The 19,147-nt window shown below is 48.9% G+C and overlaps 1 protein-coding gene across 1 annotated transcript in view; it reads right to left on the minus strand.

Moving 5' to 3' along the window:
- The window catches only part of spns2 (SPNS lysolipid transporter 2, sphingosine-1-phosphate), a 112,781-nt gene that overhangs the window by 15,392 nt on the left and 78,242 nt on the right, over nt 1-19,147 (minus strand). The window contains exons 7-10 of the mRNA XM_078225169.1: nt 16,839-16,991; nt 15,949-16,138; nt 1,719-1,784; nt 766-864 (exon numbers count right to left, since the gene is read on the minus strand). Coding sequence (XP_078081295.1) covers nt 766-864; nt 1,719-1,784; nt 15,949-16,138; nt 16,839-16,991 — 508 coding nt within the window. The remainder of the gene's footprint in view (nt 1-765; nt 865-1,718; nt 1,785-15,948; nt 16,139-16,838; nt 16,992-19,147) is intronic.

A 19,147-nucleotide genomic window follows, 5' to 3' on the forward strand; every position in this document is an offset into this window, starting at 1 on the left:
TCCCGCAAAGAGCTAACTCACCTAGTCCTACACCCCCGGCCTTTCCCTGGGGTCCTGTAATTGTTTCTTCTCAGGTAATGATTTGATTCGCTTTTGACAGCCATGATTGAACCTGCCTCCACAGCACTCTCAGGCAGAACATTCCAGATCCTAACCTCCCACTGAGTAATAAACATTTTTCCTCATGCCGCCATTGGCTCTTTTGCCAATCCAATTTAAAGCATTGCTCTCTGATCCTCTTTATCTACTCTGCCCAGACCCCTCAATCACATCTCCAACAAAAACAGAAAATACCAGAAAAACTCAGCGGGTCTGGCAGCATCTGAGGAGAGAGAAACAGAGTTAATGTCCAAAGACGTGCAGGTTAGGTGGATAGGACACCTTAAATTGCCTCTTAGTGTCAGGAGGATTAGCAGGCTAAATACGTGGGGTTATGGGAATAGGATCTGGGTGGGATTGTTGGCGGTGCAGGCTTGATGGGCCAAATAGCCTCCTTCTGCATTATAGGGATTCTATGATTCCGCCAGTCTGTACATGAACCAGCCACTAGATGGTACATCTGAGCACCTCCCAGAATGGTTCTCCCGACCTTCCACTTCATCTGTGAGCAGCTTCCCAGAACAGCAGGGCTGGGGTAGGGAACTCGATAGGGGGAAATCAAGCTTTTGGCCCTCTGGCCTGCTGCGCCACCAGGCTATGTGCAGTCAGTCAATCAGCATCTCAGTAATGGGTGCTAAGTAAACATCAAACACAAATTGTACTTACAACACCAATTAGGTAGGGGCTGCCCGCATCTCCAAGCAGATGAGAAGTGAAACTCTGCAAGGCCACAGCTGTAGAGCGACGGGTCGGAATAACAACATACTGGGAATGAAGAGAGAGTTATTAGACTGAGGCATTTCCACAAAGGCTCCTTCAAACGACAGTAACTTACATTTATCATAGAACAGAATCCTTACAGTGCAGAAGGCCATTCGGCCCATTGAGTCTCCACCAACCACAATCCCACCCAGGCCCTATTCCCATTATCCCACAAATTTACCCTGCTAATCCCCTGACACTAGGGTCAATTTAGCATGGCCAATCAACCTAACCAGCACATCTTTGGACTGTAGGAGGAAACCGGAGCACCCGGAGGAAACCCATACAGTCACGGGGAGAATGTGCAAACTCCACACAGACAGTGACCTGAGGCTGGAATTGGACCTGGGTCCCTGCCACTGTGAGGCAGCAGTGCTAACCACTGTGCCACCGTGCCGCCCATAGTGATACTGGTGATATTTATATACTACATTTCCCGCACCATACTATCATACAATCCCTACAGTGCAGGAGGAGGCCATTCAGCCCATCGAGTCTGCACCGACTCTCCAAAAGAGCACTCTACCCAGATTCTGAAACTGTCACTGCAGGTTTTAAACTCTCTTGCGCTGGATTATTTGTCCAGTAACCTAACTGGCAAACTATCATACCCTCAGATAATAACTCAAGTCAAGTTCCACCTACCCTGTGCAATCTCCAGAACACTTCACGTGAATTCACATAATCAGGATTGGGGCAGAGAGAATATTGCACACACCCCGTCCTGCCATCACTTCATTTACAAACAGAAACGGTAACGCCCGCCCCCCCCGCCCCCCCAACCCCCACCCCCCGAGGGAGTGCTCGAGAAATTCATTTCCTGTGCAAGGGGAGAAAGGAGTTAAACTTGCACCTACCATGAGGATATCTGCAGTGATGGCCCAGTTCAAAAAGAGGAGTGTTTCCCCGATAAATATACACATCTGTGCAAAGAGAGAAAGATGCAGGTTAGAACCTAGATGTCAATCATGCTGAATAAAAATGATGAAACTCTTCATCTTGTCCAGAAAGTTAGCATACGTGGCACAGTGGTTAGCACTGCTGCCTCACAGCGCCACAGACCCAGGTTCGATTCCCCGCTTGGGTCACTGTCTGCGTGGAGTTTGCACATTCTCCCTGTGTCTGCATGGGTTTCCTCCGGGTGCTCCAGTTTTCCTCCCACAGTCCAAAGATGTGTAGGTTAGGTGGATTGGCCATGCTAAATTGTCCCTTAGTGTCAGGGAGACTAGCTAGGGTAAATGCATGGGGTATTGGGATTAGAGCCTGGGTGGGATTGTGGTCGGTGCAGACTCGATGGGCCGAATGGCCTCCTTCTGCATTGTAGGATTCTATGAAGGTAACAGCGAAGGCAAATGGAGTGCTGGTTTTTAGGGGGCTGGAGTATAACAGTCAAAAAGGTGTTGCTGCAAATGTTCAAGGTACTAGTGAGGCCACATTATGTACAGTCGGGTTTTAGGAAATTTATATTTTCATTGGTAGGCAGTACAGAGGAGGTTATTAGGATAATCCTGCTTATGGAGGATGTGCAGATACTGCCATATGAGGAAGGATTAAACAAGTTGAGTCTGTACTCCTTGGAGTTCAGAAGAATGAGAGGTGATATGATTGATAAATCATAATCACTGGACTAGTAATCCAGAGACTCAGGATAATGATCCAGGGGCCGGGGTTCGAAACACACCACGGCAGATGGCAAAATTTGAGTTCAATAAAAATCTGGAATTAAAAGTCTGATGATGACCACGAAACCATTGTTGAGTATTGTAAAAACCCACCTGGTTCACTCATGTCCTTTCGGGAAGGAAATCTGCCGTCCTTACCTGGTCTGGCCTACATGTGACTCCAGACCCACAGCAATGTAGTTGACTCTTAAATGCCCTCGGGGATGGGCAATAAATGCTGGCCCAGCCAGCGACGCCCACATCCCATGAATGAATAAAAAATTATCCTGATGGAACTGAATGTCCAGGAGTAATAGAAACTCCACTCCAGGAACCCAAGTCTAATTGGGAAATCCTTTATGCTACAACACCCAATATCAGTTATTACTGCTGCTTTTATACCCAGACATTGAGTCACAGGTTCAGGCAGTTGGGCAACATTCAGACTGAGGGCAGAATCCTTTGTTCCTTTCACTTCATCTTTTTTTTAACTTATTAGTGTCACAGTAGGCTTACATTAACACTACAATGAAGTTATTGTGAAAATACCCTAGTCGCCACGCTCTGGCGCCTGATTGGGTACACTGAGGGAGAATTTAGCATGGCCAATTCACCTAACCACACTGTGGGAGGAAACCGGAGCACCCAGGGGAAACTCATGCAGACATGGGGGGAAAACGTGCAGACTCCACACAGACGGTGACCCAAACAGGGTCACTGGCGCTGTGAGGCAGCAGTGCTAACCACTGTGCCACCCCAAACCTACAATATGTTGCATTAGCTAGAATGGCTCTTCAGGGGGATTTAAACTAATTTGTCAGGGGAGTGGGAAAAGGAGTTGTAGTCCGGAAGTCAGTGTTGAGGGTGGTGAGGTATTGGGGAAGGTATCAAGGTCAAGGGTGGGTACCGGTAGACAGGAAGGTGGGTTGAAGTGTGTCTACTTCAATGCAAGGAGCATCCGGAACAAGGTGGATGAACTTGGGGCGTGGATTGCTACTTGGGACTACGATGTTGTGGCCATTACGGAGACGTGGGTAGAACAAGGACAGGAATGGTTGTTGGACGTTCCGGGGTATAGATGTTTCAGTAAGTGTAGGGAAGCTGGTAAAAGAGGTGGAGGAGTAGCATTGTTAATCAAGGATAGTTTAACGGCTGCGGAAAAGCACTTTGAGGGGGATATGCACACTGAGGTAATATGGGCTGCAGTTAGAAACAGGAAAGGAGCGGTCACGTTGTTAGGAGTTTACTATAGGCCCCCAAATAGTAATAGAGATGTGGAGGAAGAAATTGCTAAGCTGATTATGGATACGTGTGGGGGTCACAGGGTAGTTGTCATGGGGGACTTTAACTTTCCAAATATTGATTGGAACCTTTGTAGGTCGAATAGTTTGGATGGGGCACGTTTTGTGCAGTGTGTGCAGGAGGGTTTCCTGACACAATATGTGGATAGGCCGACAAGGGGTGAGGCCACATTGGATTTGGTACTGGGAAATGAACCGGGCCAAGTGTTAGATTTGGTTGTGGGAGAGAACTTTGGAGATAGTGACCACAATTCTGTGTCTTTTGTTATTGCAATGGAGAGGGATAGGGCCGGACGGCAGGGCAAGGCTTACAATTGGGGGAGAGGTAATTATGATGCGATTAGGCAAGAATTAGGGGGCATAAGATGGGAACAGAAACTGTCAGGGAAAGGCACTGATGAAAAGTGGAACTTTTTCAAGGAACAAATACTGGGTGTCCTTGATAGGTATGTCCCTGTCAGGCAGGGAGGAAATGGCCGAGTGAGGGAACCGTGGTTCACGAAAGAGGTGGAATGTCTTGTGAAAAGGAAGAGGGAAGCTTATGTAGGGATGAGGAAACAAGGTTCAGATGGCTCGATTGAGGGTTACAAGTTAGCAAGGAATGAGCTGAAAAAGGGGCTGAGGAGAGCTAGGAGGGGACATGAGAAGTCCTTGGCGGGTCGGATCAAGGAAAACCCCAAGGCTTTTTACTCTTATGTGAGGAATAAAAGAATGACCAGGGTGAGGTTAGGGCCGGTCAAGGACAGTGGTGGGAACTTGTGTATGGAATCAGTAGAGATAGGCGAGGTGATGAATGAATACTTTTCTTCAGTGTTCACCAAGGAGAGGGGCCATGTTTTTCAGGAAGAGAAGGTGTTACAGGCTAATAGGCTGGAGGAAATAGATGTTCGGAGGGAGGATGTATTGGCAGTTTTGAATAAACTGAAGGTCGATAAGTCCCCTGGGCCTGATGAAATGTATCCTAGGATTCTTTGGGAGGCGAGGGATGAGATTGCAGAGCCTTTGGCTTTGATCTTTGGGTCCTCGCTGTCCACGGGGATGGTGCCAGAGGACTGGAGAGTGGCAAATGTTGTTCCTCTGTTTAAGAAAGGGAATAGGAATGACCCTGGTAATTATAGACCGGTTAGTCTTACTTCGGTGGTTGGTAAATTGATGGAAAAGGTCCTTAGGGATGGGATTTACGACCATTTAGAAAGATGCGGATTAATCCGGGATAGTCAGCACGGATTTGTGAAGGGCAAATCGTGCCTCACAAATTTGATAGAATTTTTTGAGGAGGTAACTAGGTGTGTTGATGAAGGTAGGGCGGTTGATGTCATATACATGGATTTTAGTAAGGCGTTTGATAAGGTCCCCCATGGTCGGCTTATGATGAAAGTAAGGAGGTGTGGGATAGAGGGAAAGTTGGCCGATTGGATAGGTAACTGGCTATCTGATCGAAGACAGAGGGTGGTGGTGGATGGAAAATTTTCGGACTGGAGGCAGGTTGCTAGCGGAGTGCCGCAGGGATCGGTGCTTGGTCCTCTGCTCTTTGTGATTTTTATTAATGACTTAGAGGAGGGGGCTGAAGGGTGGATCAGTAAATTTGCTGATGACACCAAGATTGGTGGAGTAGTGGATGAGGTGGAGGGCTGTTGTAGGCTGCAAAGAGACATAGATAGGATGCAAAGCTGGGCTGAAAAATGGCAAATGGAGTTTAACCCTGATAAATGTGAGGTGATTCATTTTGGTCGGACAAATTTAAATGTGGATTACAGGGTCAAAGGTAGGGTTCTGAAGACTGTGGAGGAACAGAGAGATCTTGGGGTCCATATCCACAGATCTCTAAAGGTTGCCACTCAAGTGGATAGAGCTGTGAAGAAGGCATATAGTGTGTTAGCTTTTATTAACAGGGGGTTGGAGTTTAAGAGCCGTGGGGTTATGCTGCAACTGTACAGGACCTTGGTGAGACCGCATTTGGAATATTGCGTGCAGTTCTGGTCACCTCACTATAAGAAGGATGTGGAAGCGCTGGAGAGAGTGCAGAGGAGATTTACCAGGATGCTGCCTGGTTTGGAGTGTCGGTCTTATGAGGAAAGGTTGAGGGAGCTGGGGCTGTTCTCTCTGGAGCGGAGGAGATTGAGGGGAGACTTAATAGAGGTTTATAAAATGATGAAGGGGATAGATCGAGTGAACGTTCAAAGACTATTTCCTCGGGTGGATGGAGCTATTACAAGGGGGCATAACTATAGGGTTCACGGTGGGAGATATAGGAAGGATATCAGAGGTAGGTTCTTCACGCAGAGAGTGGTTGGGGTGTGGAATGGACTGCCTGCAGTGATAGTGGAGTCAGACACTTTAGGAACATTTAAGCGGTTATTGGATAGGCACATGGAGCACACCAGGATGGTAGGGAGTGGGATAGCTTGATCTTGGTTTCAGATGAAGGTCGGCACAACATCGTGGGCCGAAGGGCCTGTTCTGTGCTGTACTGTTCTAATGGCACTGAAGGAGTTAAAATGCTCCATTAGGGAGTGTGGGGCACCCAGTCGATAAACCTTCGAATTTCAATTGAAGGATTTACCCGGTTTGAGAGGAAGAGTGAGTGGGTTCTCGAGGGAAGATGAGGCGGAGGGGAAATTTGATCACAGTCTTTTAAAATCACGAAGAGTTTTGATGGAATGAATTTGGAGAAATAGTTCCCATTACTGACTAGAGTCCAGCCCAAAGGGATATAAATAGAAAGAACCAGCACCACTGTATTGAATCGAGAAGGAATGTCTTTGTAGAGAGAGCGGTGAGAATGGGAGGAGGCTCTTGTGCAATATTAACACTGAGGTGGACCAGTTGGCTGCTGTAGTTTGTTCTGTAATTTGATCCAACATTTGATCCACATGTATTTTACTTAAGTTTATGTTTTGCCCCAGCAATTATGTTTATCTTGGCTACTGCTTCGTTCGATGATGAAAAAGGCTTATGGCCTCACACGATTCTCCAGTGTGTGGGATCTGTTGGGCAAAGCTCTCAATCTTTACATCAGGCTTCGACAGGGGTTATTTACTGTCCAAAGTCGGAGCAAATTCTTCAAAAGCTCCCCATTTCTGGCTCGGGCAAATCCCTCCTCTGCATCCAGACTTGTCTCCAGCCACCTTCCAATGAGTTGAGGGCGGCGGAGACGGTCAGGACACACTGCTTTACATCTCCAACATTCTTGGGTTTTGAAACCGGGCCAGACAAACAAGATAAGGCTAGATCAAACTGGCCTGGTCAGTTCTCCATGGTTAAAGGAACTGAACTCAAGTTGGATCATCAAATACAATCGGCCGGGAACCTCAAAGGCAGCAGACCTGGGAAATGGAAATGTGACTTGGCTGGAAGCAGCCCCCCTTAGCATTATAAACCAGCAGCTCCTGAGGGCTGCTGCTCCATCTCGGACCTGGCAGTACACAGGGACCGGCTGCACCCTCGCCCATTTGTAACGTCACTTTGGCAGTTTAATGAAGACAGCCCACATAAATCTCAGGGCGAATCATTTCATCTCAGCAAAGTTCCGAGAGTTTAATGACGCTTTGGCGTTATGTGCTTTCAGGAACAAGGACGGAAAATGCAGGAAATACCGGGCGGTCAATGTGAGGGTGGAGAGGACAGGCAGATTGATAAGAGATAACATGTTGGTAATTGACGACGTTAGGGTTCCAAGAGCAACAGAACAACAGGGGCGGCACAGTAGCACAGTGGTTAGCACTGCTGCTTCACAGCTCCAGGGTCCTGGGTTCGATTCCCGGCTCGGGTCACTGTCTGTGTGGAGTTTGCACATTCTCCTCGTGTCTGCGTGGGTTTCCTCCGGGTGCTCCGGTTTCCTCCCACAGTCCAAAGATGTGCGGGTTAGGTTGATTGGCCAGGTTAAAAATTGCCCCTTAGAGTCCTGAGATGCGTAGGTTAGTGGGATTAGCGGGAAAAAAAATATGTAGGGGTAGGGCCTGGGTGGGATTGTGGTCGGTGCAGACTCGATGGGCCGAATAGCCTCCTTCTGCACTGTAGGGTTTCTATGATTTCTATGAGACAGGAAGCAGGAACACATACATGTGCGAAAGAGCTTTTCGTGTAGAACTTTTCATGAACTGCTGGACTTTCCAAAGTGCTTCATAGCCAATTAAATATTCATAGAATCATAGGATCCCTACAGTTCAAAAGGAGGCCATTCGGCCCATTAAATCTGTACTGACTACAATCCCACCCAGGCCCTATTCCCGTAACCCCATACATTTACCCTGCTAATCCCCCTGACACTAAGGGTCAATTTAGCATGGCCAATCAAACTAACCTGCATATCTTTGGAATGCGGGAGGAAACTGGAGCACCCGGAGAGAATGTGCAGACTCTGCACAGACAGTGGCCCAAGCCGGGAATTGAACCCAGGTCCCTGGCGCTGTGAGGCAGCAGTGCTAACCACTGTGCTACCGTGAATTCTACCACCATTCTTTCGCTCTTATACTGCAGCAGCTCATGTTTGCACAGCAGGTCCCCGCAAACAGCAATGTGGCAGTGACCAGATAATTTGCGTTAGTGCTGACAGTTTAAGGATAAATAATGACCACAACAACAGGGGAACTCTCCCATTTTTCTTCAACCCAGTGCCGCAAGATCTTTCCTCTGACACCGGGATACCTGAGGAGCAGGCGGGGCCTCGCTTTTGTTATAATGTAACCAATGGTAACATGCTGTGAGGGTCAGCTGACCCAGCATAAATAGAAAGCAGATGGGGAATGTTGGGAGCTTGTATGACCCAAGGTGTGGCCAAGTGTTGGTGTAATGAAGTTTCTTTCTTAAACCCTTTTCTTTGATTTACTTTCTGAAGTTAATTATTTTATTGCTTGCTGCCAGATGAACAGTTTTTACCCCTTATCTGAAAAATGGTGCCTCCAATGTTAATATCTTGTTAATTACATTGTTACAGTTTGCTAATATCATTGTCAAAGTTTGTTAATGCCAATTACATTGTTGGGGTTAAGAGAAACAGGTGATGGGTATTGAGCATGTATTGATTGATAGGGGATTTTGATTAATTTATTTAATGATCATTTGTTTAATTCATAAGAGTATAATAAATAGGGGATGCGTGGGACACTGGGTTGTGTGGGAGGAGAGCTGTGAGGTTGAACAAGTCAATAGTCAGATGCTCTTTCCTAGGGTGGTAAAGTCAAGTACTAGGGGACATAGGTTTGAGGTGCGTGGGGAAAAGTTTGGTGGAGATGTGTGAGGCAAGTCTTTAACACAGAGGGTGGTGAATGTCCGGAACGTGCTGCCCGGGGAGGTGGTGGGAGCAGGTCCGATAGCAGAATTTAAGGAGCATCGAGACAAATACATGAAAGGATGGGAATGGAAGGATACGGACTCCTTAAGTGCATATGCTTTTAATTTAGGTAAGCATCATGGTCGGCGCTGGCTTGCAGGGCTGAAGAGCCTGTTCCTGTGCTGTACTGTTCTTTGTTCAATAATTTCTCAATAAAGGGAAGCTCTGAGTCTTGATTTCAACTTCACCAACGAGATTGGATCCTGTTATCACCCAACGGTGCAGAATTGCTTCAAGACTGTGCTGCGCTGTCAGCCTAAATGTACACACATAAAGCTCGAGAGATGGGCATGAATCCACAGCATTCTGAGTTGTCCTAACTAGGTTAGGGCTGTGGGTTTTAAACAAAAAGAAAAGATGTGGGCTGCATTCTCCGACCTCATCCAAGGCGGTCCAAGCATCCAAGCTGCTGTGAATGGAGATCTGACTGAGCGCCAAATTCTCCGATCTCAGTGGCAGTGAGGGGTGGAGGTCAGAAATTTCCTGCTGTGGTTTGCTCATGTAGATTCAAAGTAACACACAAAAGGTTTATTAAAAGAGATGTTCTCTGCACAGAACAAAAAATGAAACTAAGACAGAGAGAAGCCTGTGAAACTCCTCCATGACCTCAAGATCAAGTGATATAACCTGGTCTTGAAGCAATCATTCTACCGTTTAGAATCATAGAACCCTACAGTGCAGAAAGAGGCCATTCGGCCCATCGAGTCTGTACTGACCACAACCCCACCCAGGCCCCACACCCATATCCCTACATATTTACCCACTAATCCCTCTAACAAGAGAAACAGGTGATGGGTATTGAGCATATATTGATTGATAGGGGATTTTGATTAATTTATTTAATGATCGTTTGTTTAATTCATAAGAGTATAATAAATAGGGGATGCGTGGGACACTGGGTTGTGTGGGAGGAGAGCTGTGAGGTTGAACAAGTCAATAGTCAGATGCTCTTTCCTAGGGTGGTAAAGTCAAGTACTAGGGGACATAGGGGCGGCACGGTAGCACAGTGGTTAGCACTGCTGCTTCACAGCTCCAGGGTCCCGGGTTCGATTCCCGGCTCGGGTCACTGTCTGTGTGGAGTTTGCACATTCTCCTCGTGTCTGCATGGGTTTCCTCCGGGTGCTCCGGTTTCCTCCCACAGTCCAAAGATGTGCGGGTTAGGTTGATTGGTCATGCTAAAAATTGCCCCTTAGAGTCCTGAGATGTGTAGGTTAGAGGGATTAGCGGGTAAATATGTGGGGGTAGGGCCTGGGTGGGATTGTGGTCGGTGCAGACTCGATGGGCCGAATGGCCTCCTTCTGCACTGTAGGGTTTCTATGATTTCTTCTATGATTTCTAACCTACACATCTCAGGAAACTAAGGGGCAATTTTATCATGGCCAATCAACCTAACCTGCACATCTTTGGACTGTGGGAGAAAACCGGAGCACCCGGAGGAAACCCACGCAGACACGAGGAGAATGCGCAAACTCCACAGACAGTGACCCGAGTCGGGAATCGAACCCAGGTCCCTGGAGCTGTGAAGCAGCAGTGCTAACCACTGTGCTACCGTGCCGCCAAATATATGTTTAAATATATAACAAGTTCCACCACTGTCCCGGTGTTGGCAGAGGGAATAGAATGGCCTGCAAAGTGCCCTTTTCCTACAATGACTGATTATAAAAATATTAGAGATTGTTGGGGGAAGGGGGGGGTGGGAAAGAATAGGCGATTTGGCTGGATGTTGGGGGGGGGGGGGGGGTGAGGGGGGGGGGTGAGGGGGGGGGTGAGGGGGGGTGAGGGGGGGGGGGTGAGGGGGGGTGAGGGGGGGGGTGAGGGGGGGTGAGGGGGGGGGGTGAGGGGGGGTGAGGGGGGGGGGTGAGGGGGGGGGGTGAGGGGGGGGGGCAGGATCATTGCATCAAAACTACCAGGAATACAGCCAATCAGGGGTTGGCGATTTTGTAAGTGCCCCATGAGAAATGTTTGACCCAGTTGTGTGCGCACACTTGACCCTGGTGCTGGAGGGGACGGTTCGACTTGTCACCAGCTGTGTCTATTAGACAAGTTCATGTAAGAGATGAAATGAGAGTATCTGAGCTGCCGCAGGTTATTCCCATTAAGCTGTCTTATTTCAGGATGAAATTTCTTCTTGCGTGTCCGGACTGCTTCTCAGGTGTCTAACAGTGCTGGCAGTATTCTATGTCTCTTTCTCCAGGAAATATAGGCTAGTAGTGGAGGGGTTATTTCCATTGAGTCCAGTGGCCAACTTATCTTGAGGTGTCTTTTATGTACAATTCCATTATGATCGTTTAAAAGAGAGGTAGATTTACAATGACGGGGCTCTAAGCAGAAACTAAACCCAGAATGAAATCTTTAGGCTGTTATTCTCAGGCTGGAAATATTTTGCATATCTCACAGAATCATAGAATCTCTACAGTGCAGAAGAGGCCATTCGGCTCATCAAGTCTGCACTGATTCTCCAACAGAATATTTTGCCATATCCTCTGCTCTATTCCCATAACCCTCTGCATTTACCATTACCAATCCTCTTAACCCACACATTTTTGGACGTGGGAAGAAACTGGAGCACCCGGAGGAAACCCACGCTGAGACGGGGAGAATTTGCAAACTCTACACAGACAGTGACCCAAGCCGGGAATCGGACCCGGGTCCCTGGTACTGTGAGGCAGCAGTGCTAACCACTGTGCCTGCAAGATTTAAACAGGGGCTTTTTAACATTTTAACATTCCCCCCACCTCCATCACCCCAACCGCCTCCCCTCCCCGGGGACCCGCCAGGACGTTCCGATGCACTGACTCCATGGGAATTGCCCAGAGAGTTTGAATTTCCGGTGGGAAAGTTCCCTACTCCCCAGGACCCTCCAAAAAAGTTTCTGGATCTGAGTTAGAGTCTGGAACTTCAGTCAGTTCCAATTTACTTAACTGGATTGTTACGCAGAAAGTGTTAAACAGGTTAAAACCAGTCAAGTAAAACAACAGACCCCTTCCACTCCTCCATTGACCCCCTCTCCGCCATTAACACCCCCCCCCGCCCCCCCCTACCCCGACTAATCTCCTGCCCCAACCTCACCAGCCAACTGCGGCCCCCGACATATCCCTGACCCCCATCGTGACCACCTTACTCACCTGCCTCCTTACACGCCTAACACCCTGCCCATCTGCCACCTTACCTGCCTGCCACCCTACCCCGTTACCCACTTACCCGAGTCTCTCACCCACCTACACTTTCACCCAGTCACTCAGGCGCTCATATACTAACATGTCACTAACATGTCCCAGCTTCTCAAAGTGTCAGTGTACATGTAACCGCAATGCGGCAGCAGAAAGGGGATGTGACTTATCTCCCCTCCCCCAATGACTTAGTGCCAAGAGGGAGCAGTCAGATTGAAGGTACACTCTGCATTTCTGAAGAGGTCAGGATGAGAAGTTTCAGGCAGAAATAGGGAACTCTAGAGTAGCGCAGGAAAGTGGGAGTGGAGGGGCAATCCGGCAATGGCTGTGACTTAAGCTATTAATTCCCCGATGATTATCCCCCTGGCTGCTTGAAGCAATGCCTGGCTGATTACCCCACAGGGCTGGAAACATTGATATAAAACTCCTAAACCGTGCACTGACAGAGAGATTTCCAAATAAAAAAGGATCTTCCATTTCCACAGCACCTGCTCAATGCACCAAATTGCCAGTGAACAGTTCGAGCAGTATAATGGTTATGTTACCAGACTAGCAATCGGAAGCTCAGACTAATCAACTCGTGACAGGAATTCAATTCCTGCCATGGCTGCTGAGGAGTTTAAATTGAATTAAGTAAATCCAGAATAAAAAGCTAGGCTCCAATGATCCTGTGGTGTTGTGGGTAGCATCCCTGCCTCTGGGCCATTAGCTTCGGGTTCAAGTCCCACCCCAGGACTTGATGACCATGGAAGTGTTCTTAATGCAGCCAGTCACACACCAACGGCAGGCGGTGAGAGCACGAGATATTCCTGGTCAGCCACGTAACGGACAGAACGTTGGAGCCTCTCCCATCACTATCCATAGCTCTGGACTACAGCATGTGTGGAAACGTGCTACAGCAACTCGGACTCCTTGGTCGGTTCTGTTGGTTGGATGGTCAGTGTGGATCAGATTGGTGCCAACAGAATGGGGTTCGATTCCCAATGCTGGCTGGGGTGGATCCAGGCCCTGTCACATTGCCTTAGAGTCGTGACATTGTGGGCTGGGTCTTAGCTGTAATGGGCTGGGCCTTACCCGTAATGGGCTGGGCCGTATCCGTAACAGACCAGGCCTCACCCGTAATGAGCTGGGCCTTACCCGTAATGGACCTGGCCTCATCCATAATGGACCGGGCCTCACCCGTAATGGGCTGGGCCTCACCTGTAATTGGCTGGGCGTCACCTGTAATGGACTGAGCCTTATCTGTAATGCGCTGGGCCTTACCCATAATGGACTGGGCTTTACCCGTAATGGGCTGGGCCTTGCCTGTAATGGACCGGGCCTTACCTGTAATGGACCGGGCTTTACCCATAATGGGCTGGGCCTCACCCATAATGGGCTGGGCCTTACCTGTAATGGACCGGGCCTTACCTGTAATGGACCGGGTTACCCGTAATGGGCTGGGCCTCACCGTAATGGGCTGGGCCTTACCTGTAATGGACCAAGCCTTACCCGTAATAGGCTGGGCCTTATCCATAATGGACCAGGCCTTACCCGTAATGGGCTGGACCTTACCTGCATTCGCTGAGGTTATTCCAGTTAAAACTAATTCCATGTGGGACACATTATCTAGGGTAGTGGGTTGCAATTAATACCTTTGATTAAATGCATCCCATCATATTAGATGGGAAACATGTCTGAGGTGAAGCCAATAAAGGGAAAGGCAGCAAGAGTGCACTCTCTGCATAACGGACAGACACAATGAGATAACTGGACCTCGGCAGAATGTGACTTGCATCTAGATCAAGGGCTGGGCAGAGAATTCATCAGAGAATAATCAGAGAATATCTGATTATTAAAACACACCGTGCTTTGATTGAGTGGCTGGAAATATAATAATTGTACAGTCACACGGGACAGGTCCAGGGGAAGGCCTTCACAGCCTGTGTGTGGGGATGGCTCAACTCCAGCCTCAACTGAATCTTAAAATAAACCAGGACTCCAGCTTTCAGACAGAGATTATAGTGTGCGAATCTTAAGCGTTTCGGTTCCTCAATCCTCAGCTCTGTTTGTGATTTAAGTTAACCCTAGGAGACCCCCCTGTACAGCAAGATTAAAAAGCAATCGCGGTGAAAGATGAGATAAAAGGGAGGCACGGTAGAATTAAACCTCATAATATGTCTCGATTTTCTTACTGTGTGATTGCAGGAGGGCGTGCAGCTTTGGAGGAATAAGAGATGTTCGAGGAACCATTGATCACAGCCCTTTGAGTAAAATGGAGGGATTACAAATTGTGTGACAGGGAACGAGGTTGCATTTTAAAAAAATGTCAGCTGTGGCTCAGCTGGTAGCGCTCTCACCTCCCAGTCAGAAGGTTGTGAGTTCAAATCCCACTCCAGAGACTTGAGTGCAGAAGTCTAGGCTGACTCACCAGCCCAGTGCTGAGGGAGTGCTGCACTGTCAGAGGTGCCATCTTTCTTCCAGTGGATGTAAAAACTCATAGAATCAAAGAATTCTACAGTGCAGAAGGAGGCCATTCAGCCCATCGGGTCTGCACCGACCACAAATCCACCCAGGCCCTAACCCATGTAGTTACCCTAGCTAGTCCCCCTGACACTAAGGGACAATTTAACATGGCCAATCCACCTAACCCGCAATCTTGTGACATTATTTCGAAGAAGAGCAGGGGAGGTTTCCCTGGCGTCCAGGCCGATATTTCAAAGCTCATTACTGTAAGATCTTGCTGTGCGTAAATTGGCTATAAAGCACATTTGGAGGGCCCGAGTATGTGAAAGGTGCTTTATCAATGCAAGTTATTTATTTGCTTTTTGTAAAATATTCTATCCGACGAGGTGGGCATTGCTGGGAAGGCTGGCATTTATCCTCCTATCCATAGAATCCTCATCGAATCCCGACAGTGCAGAGGGAGGCCATTCGGCCCATTGAGTTTGCACCCCACCTGCCCTATCCCCATAACCCCGCATATTTACCACACTAATCCCTCTAACCTACACATCCCAGGACACTAGGGTCAATCCATCTAACCCACATTTTTGGGCTGTGGGAGGAAACCGGAGTACTCAAAGGGAACCCACGCAGACACGGGGAGAACATGCAAATCCCACACAGACAGTCACCCAAGGCCAGAATTGAACCCAGGTCCCTGGCGCTGTGAGGCAACAGTGCTAACCACTGTGCCACCCTGCCACCCAAGGGGATTTTCACAGTAACTTCATTGCATTGTTAATATAAGTCTACTTCTGACACTAATAAATAAATGTTAAATTTTTTGCCCATGCTCATGAGATGAGGGACATCTTTGCTGTATCTGGTCATTATAGAATCATAGAATTCCTACAGTGCAGAAGGAGGCCATTCAGCCCATCGAGTCTGCACTGACCACAATCCCACCCAGATCCTATTCCCGTAACCCCACGTAGGTTTATTATATCAGTTTCTTAAGCCCATTCAGTGCAAGCATTATTTCAACAACAATAAAAGAACATCATTTCTAATAAAGTTCGGGCAAAGATTGTTTGGTGAGTAACACTCATTCCAGGAGACTTCTGTAAAATCACTTGCCCAAAGAGCAAGCAAGCTCAAGGAACAGCCCCAGGACTTTGACAGACAGGAGTTATACTCACATAGGCGCCCACGATGTTGAAGCGGGCGAAGACGAAGATCAGGCTGATAAAGATGGAGGAACTGAGCATTCCAAATGCACACACCAGCGGATCAGCCCGCGAGCTTTTCGTGCGATACCACCTCGTGGCTGCGACGCCCACAATCAGTCCCAAGAAACCAGTAACACAAGTGATCGCTCCAAATATCAAACTGCAAAGAGATTGAAAAATGGTTATCCCACGCCCAACACCAGTCACCCACATCCATCAAAATGCACCGCAGACACAGTGACTTCTTCAACTTGAATCTCATTGGAACAGGAAAAGAAAATGATTGTCTCCATTCACCTCAACTTGTGTTTAGTACCCCTGCGCCCAAGGAAACTGGGTGACCAAGAGATAAATAAGATCTTACCAAAGACTAATTGATGTAGAAATGACACGGAATCTCCCATTCAGGATAGAATTTCAATGAGGGATTTACTTAAGATCCAACAAAGGACCCCACAGTTCCTAACTAACCATTGGTGAATTTGGGGAGGACAATGGATGTCCGCTCAATTCCATTTTGATTCTGGCCTTGAGTCACTGTCTGTGTGGAGTTTGCACATTCTCCCCTTGTCTGTGTGAGTTTCCTCCGGGTACTCCGATTTCCTGCCACAGTCCAAAGATGTGTGCGTTAGATGGATTGGCCATAGTAAATGCACGGGGTTACGGGGATAGAGTGGAAGAGATGCTCTTTCGGAGAGTCGGTGCAGACTGGATGAGCCGAATGGCCTCCGTCGGCACTGTCGGGATTCTACGTTGAGGCTGGCAGTGTGGAACAATCAGTCTCTCAGCCCTTCCCAGAGTGTCCCTCAGGCATGTCCAGGGAGTTTCTGGGTGAGTGGCCCCATCAATGATAGCCCTACCTGTCTCTGCCACTGCATGGCTCCACGGTGCAGGGTTCAATGTTCTTCTGTACGACCTCCGCACGGAACAGGTAGAGCGGGATCCACATCCCCAGGACACCAGTGGCAAAGGACACGGAGGCTGAGGCCAGGGTGGAGAACACGAAGCTTGGGCTGTTGAGGGAAAGAACAGGGGAACATTAGAAATGAAACAGTAAATATTGCGGAGACACATTTCCATTTGTAGGATTGAATCCAAATCAGGAACACACTTACATTTAGGAAGCACCTTTTCAACCTCAGAATATCCCAAAAGCACTTTTACAATTAACTAAATACTTTTCAAATGTGGGAATTGTTGGGAATTCTGTGCACAGCAAGCTCCCACAAACAGGAATGCCTGCGCTAATCATGTTGGGTGGGACACAAATATTGGGAATGTCCAGCAAGGGGCAAATGGAGTAATACATCAAAACTTAAAGATGACACTTCTGACAGTGCAAGGCTCCCTCAGTACTGACTCTCTGACAGTGCAGTGCTCCCTCAGTACTGACTCTCTGACAGTGCAGTGCTCCCTCAGTACTGACCCTCTGACAGTGCAGTGCTCCCTCAGTACTGACTCTCTGACAGTGCAAGGCTCCCTCAGTACTGACCCTCTGACAGTGCAGCACTCCCTCAGTACTGACTCTCTGACAGTGCAAGGCTCCCTCAGTACTGACCCTCTGACAGTGCAGCACTCCCTCAGTACTGACCCTCTGACAGTGCAGTGCTCCCTCAGTACTGACTCTCTGACAGTGCAGCACTCCCTCAGTACTGACTCTCTGACAGTGCAAGGCTCCCTCAGAACTCACCCTCTGACAGTGCAAGGCTCCCTCAGTACTCACCCTCTGACAGTGCAGTGCTCCCTCAGTACTGACTCTCTGACAGTGCAAGGCTCCCTCAGTACTGACCCTCTGACAGTGCAGCACTCCCTCAGTACTGACTCTCTGACAGTGCAAGGCTCCCTCAGTACTCACCCTCTGACAGTGCAGTGCTCCCTCAGTACTGACCCTCTGACAGTGCAGTGCTCCCTCAGTACTGACTCTCTGACAGTGCAAGGCTCCCTCAGTACTCACCCTCTGACAGTGCAGTGCTCCCTCAGTACTGACCCTCTGACAGTGCAGTGCTCCCTCAGTACTGACCCTCTGACAGTGCAGTGCTCCCTCAGTACTGACCCTCTGACAGTGCAGTGCTCCCTCAGTACTGACCCTCTGACAGTGCAAGGCTCCCTCAGTACTGACCCTCTGACAGTGCAGTGCTCCCTCAGTACTGACCCTCTGACAGTGCAGCACTCCCTCAATACTCACCCTCTGACAGTGCAAGGCTCCCTCAGTACTGACCCTCTGACAGTGCAGTGCTCCCTCAGTACTGACCCTCTGACAGTGCAAGGCTCCCTCAGTACTGACCCTCTGACAGTGCAGTGCTCCCTCAGTACTGACCCTCTGACAGTGCAGTGCTCCCTCAGTACTGACCCTCTGACAGTGCAGTGCTCCCTCAGTACTGACCCTCTGACAGTGCAGTGCTCCCTCAGTACTGACCCTCTGACAGTGCAGTGCTCCCTCAGTACTGACCCTCTGACAGTGCAGCACTCCCTCAGTACTGACTCTCTGACAGTGCAAGGCTCCCTCAGTACTCACCCTCTGACAGTGCAGTGCTCCCTCAGTACTGACCCTCTGACAGTGCAAGGCTCCCTCAGTACTGACCCTCTGACAGTGCAGTGCTCCCTCAGTACTGACCCTCTGACAGTGCAAGGCTCCCTCAGTACTGACCCTCTGACAGTGCAGTGCTCCCTCAGTACTGACCCTCTGACAGTGCAGCACTCCCTCAGTACTAACCCTCTGACAGTGCAGTGCTCCCTCAGTACTCACCCTCTGACAGTGCAGTGCTCCCTCAGTACTAACCCTCTGACAGTGCAGTGCTCCCTCAGTACTCACCCTCTGACAGTGCAGCACTCCCTCAATACTCACCCTCTGACAGTGCAAGGCTCCCTCAGTACTGACCCTCTGACAGTGCAGTGCTCCCTCAGTACTGACCCTCTGACAGTGCAAGGCTCCCTCAGTACTGACCCTCTGACAGTGCAGTGCTCCCTCAGTACTGACCCTCTGACAGTGCAGCACTCCCTCAGTACTCACCCTCTGACAGTGCAGTGCTCCCTCAGTACTCACCCTCTGACAGTGCAGCACTCCCTCAGTATTGACATTCTGACAGTGCAGCACTCCCTTAGTACTGATCCTCTGACCGTACGGCACTCCCTCAGTACTGACCCTCTGACAGTGCAGCACTCCCTCAGT

The sequence above is a fragment of the Mustelus asterias genome, chromosome 12 (genome assembly GCF_964213995.1).
Source record: "Mustelus asterias chromosome 12, sMusAst1.hap1.1, whole genome shotgun sequence".
NCBI classification, from domain to species: domain Eukaryota; kingdom Metazoa; phylum Chordata; class Chondrichthyes; order Carcharhiniformes; family Triakidae; genus Mustelus; species Mustelus asterias.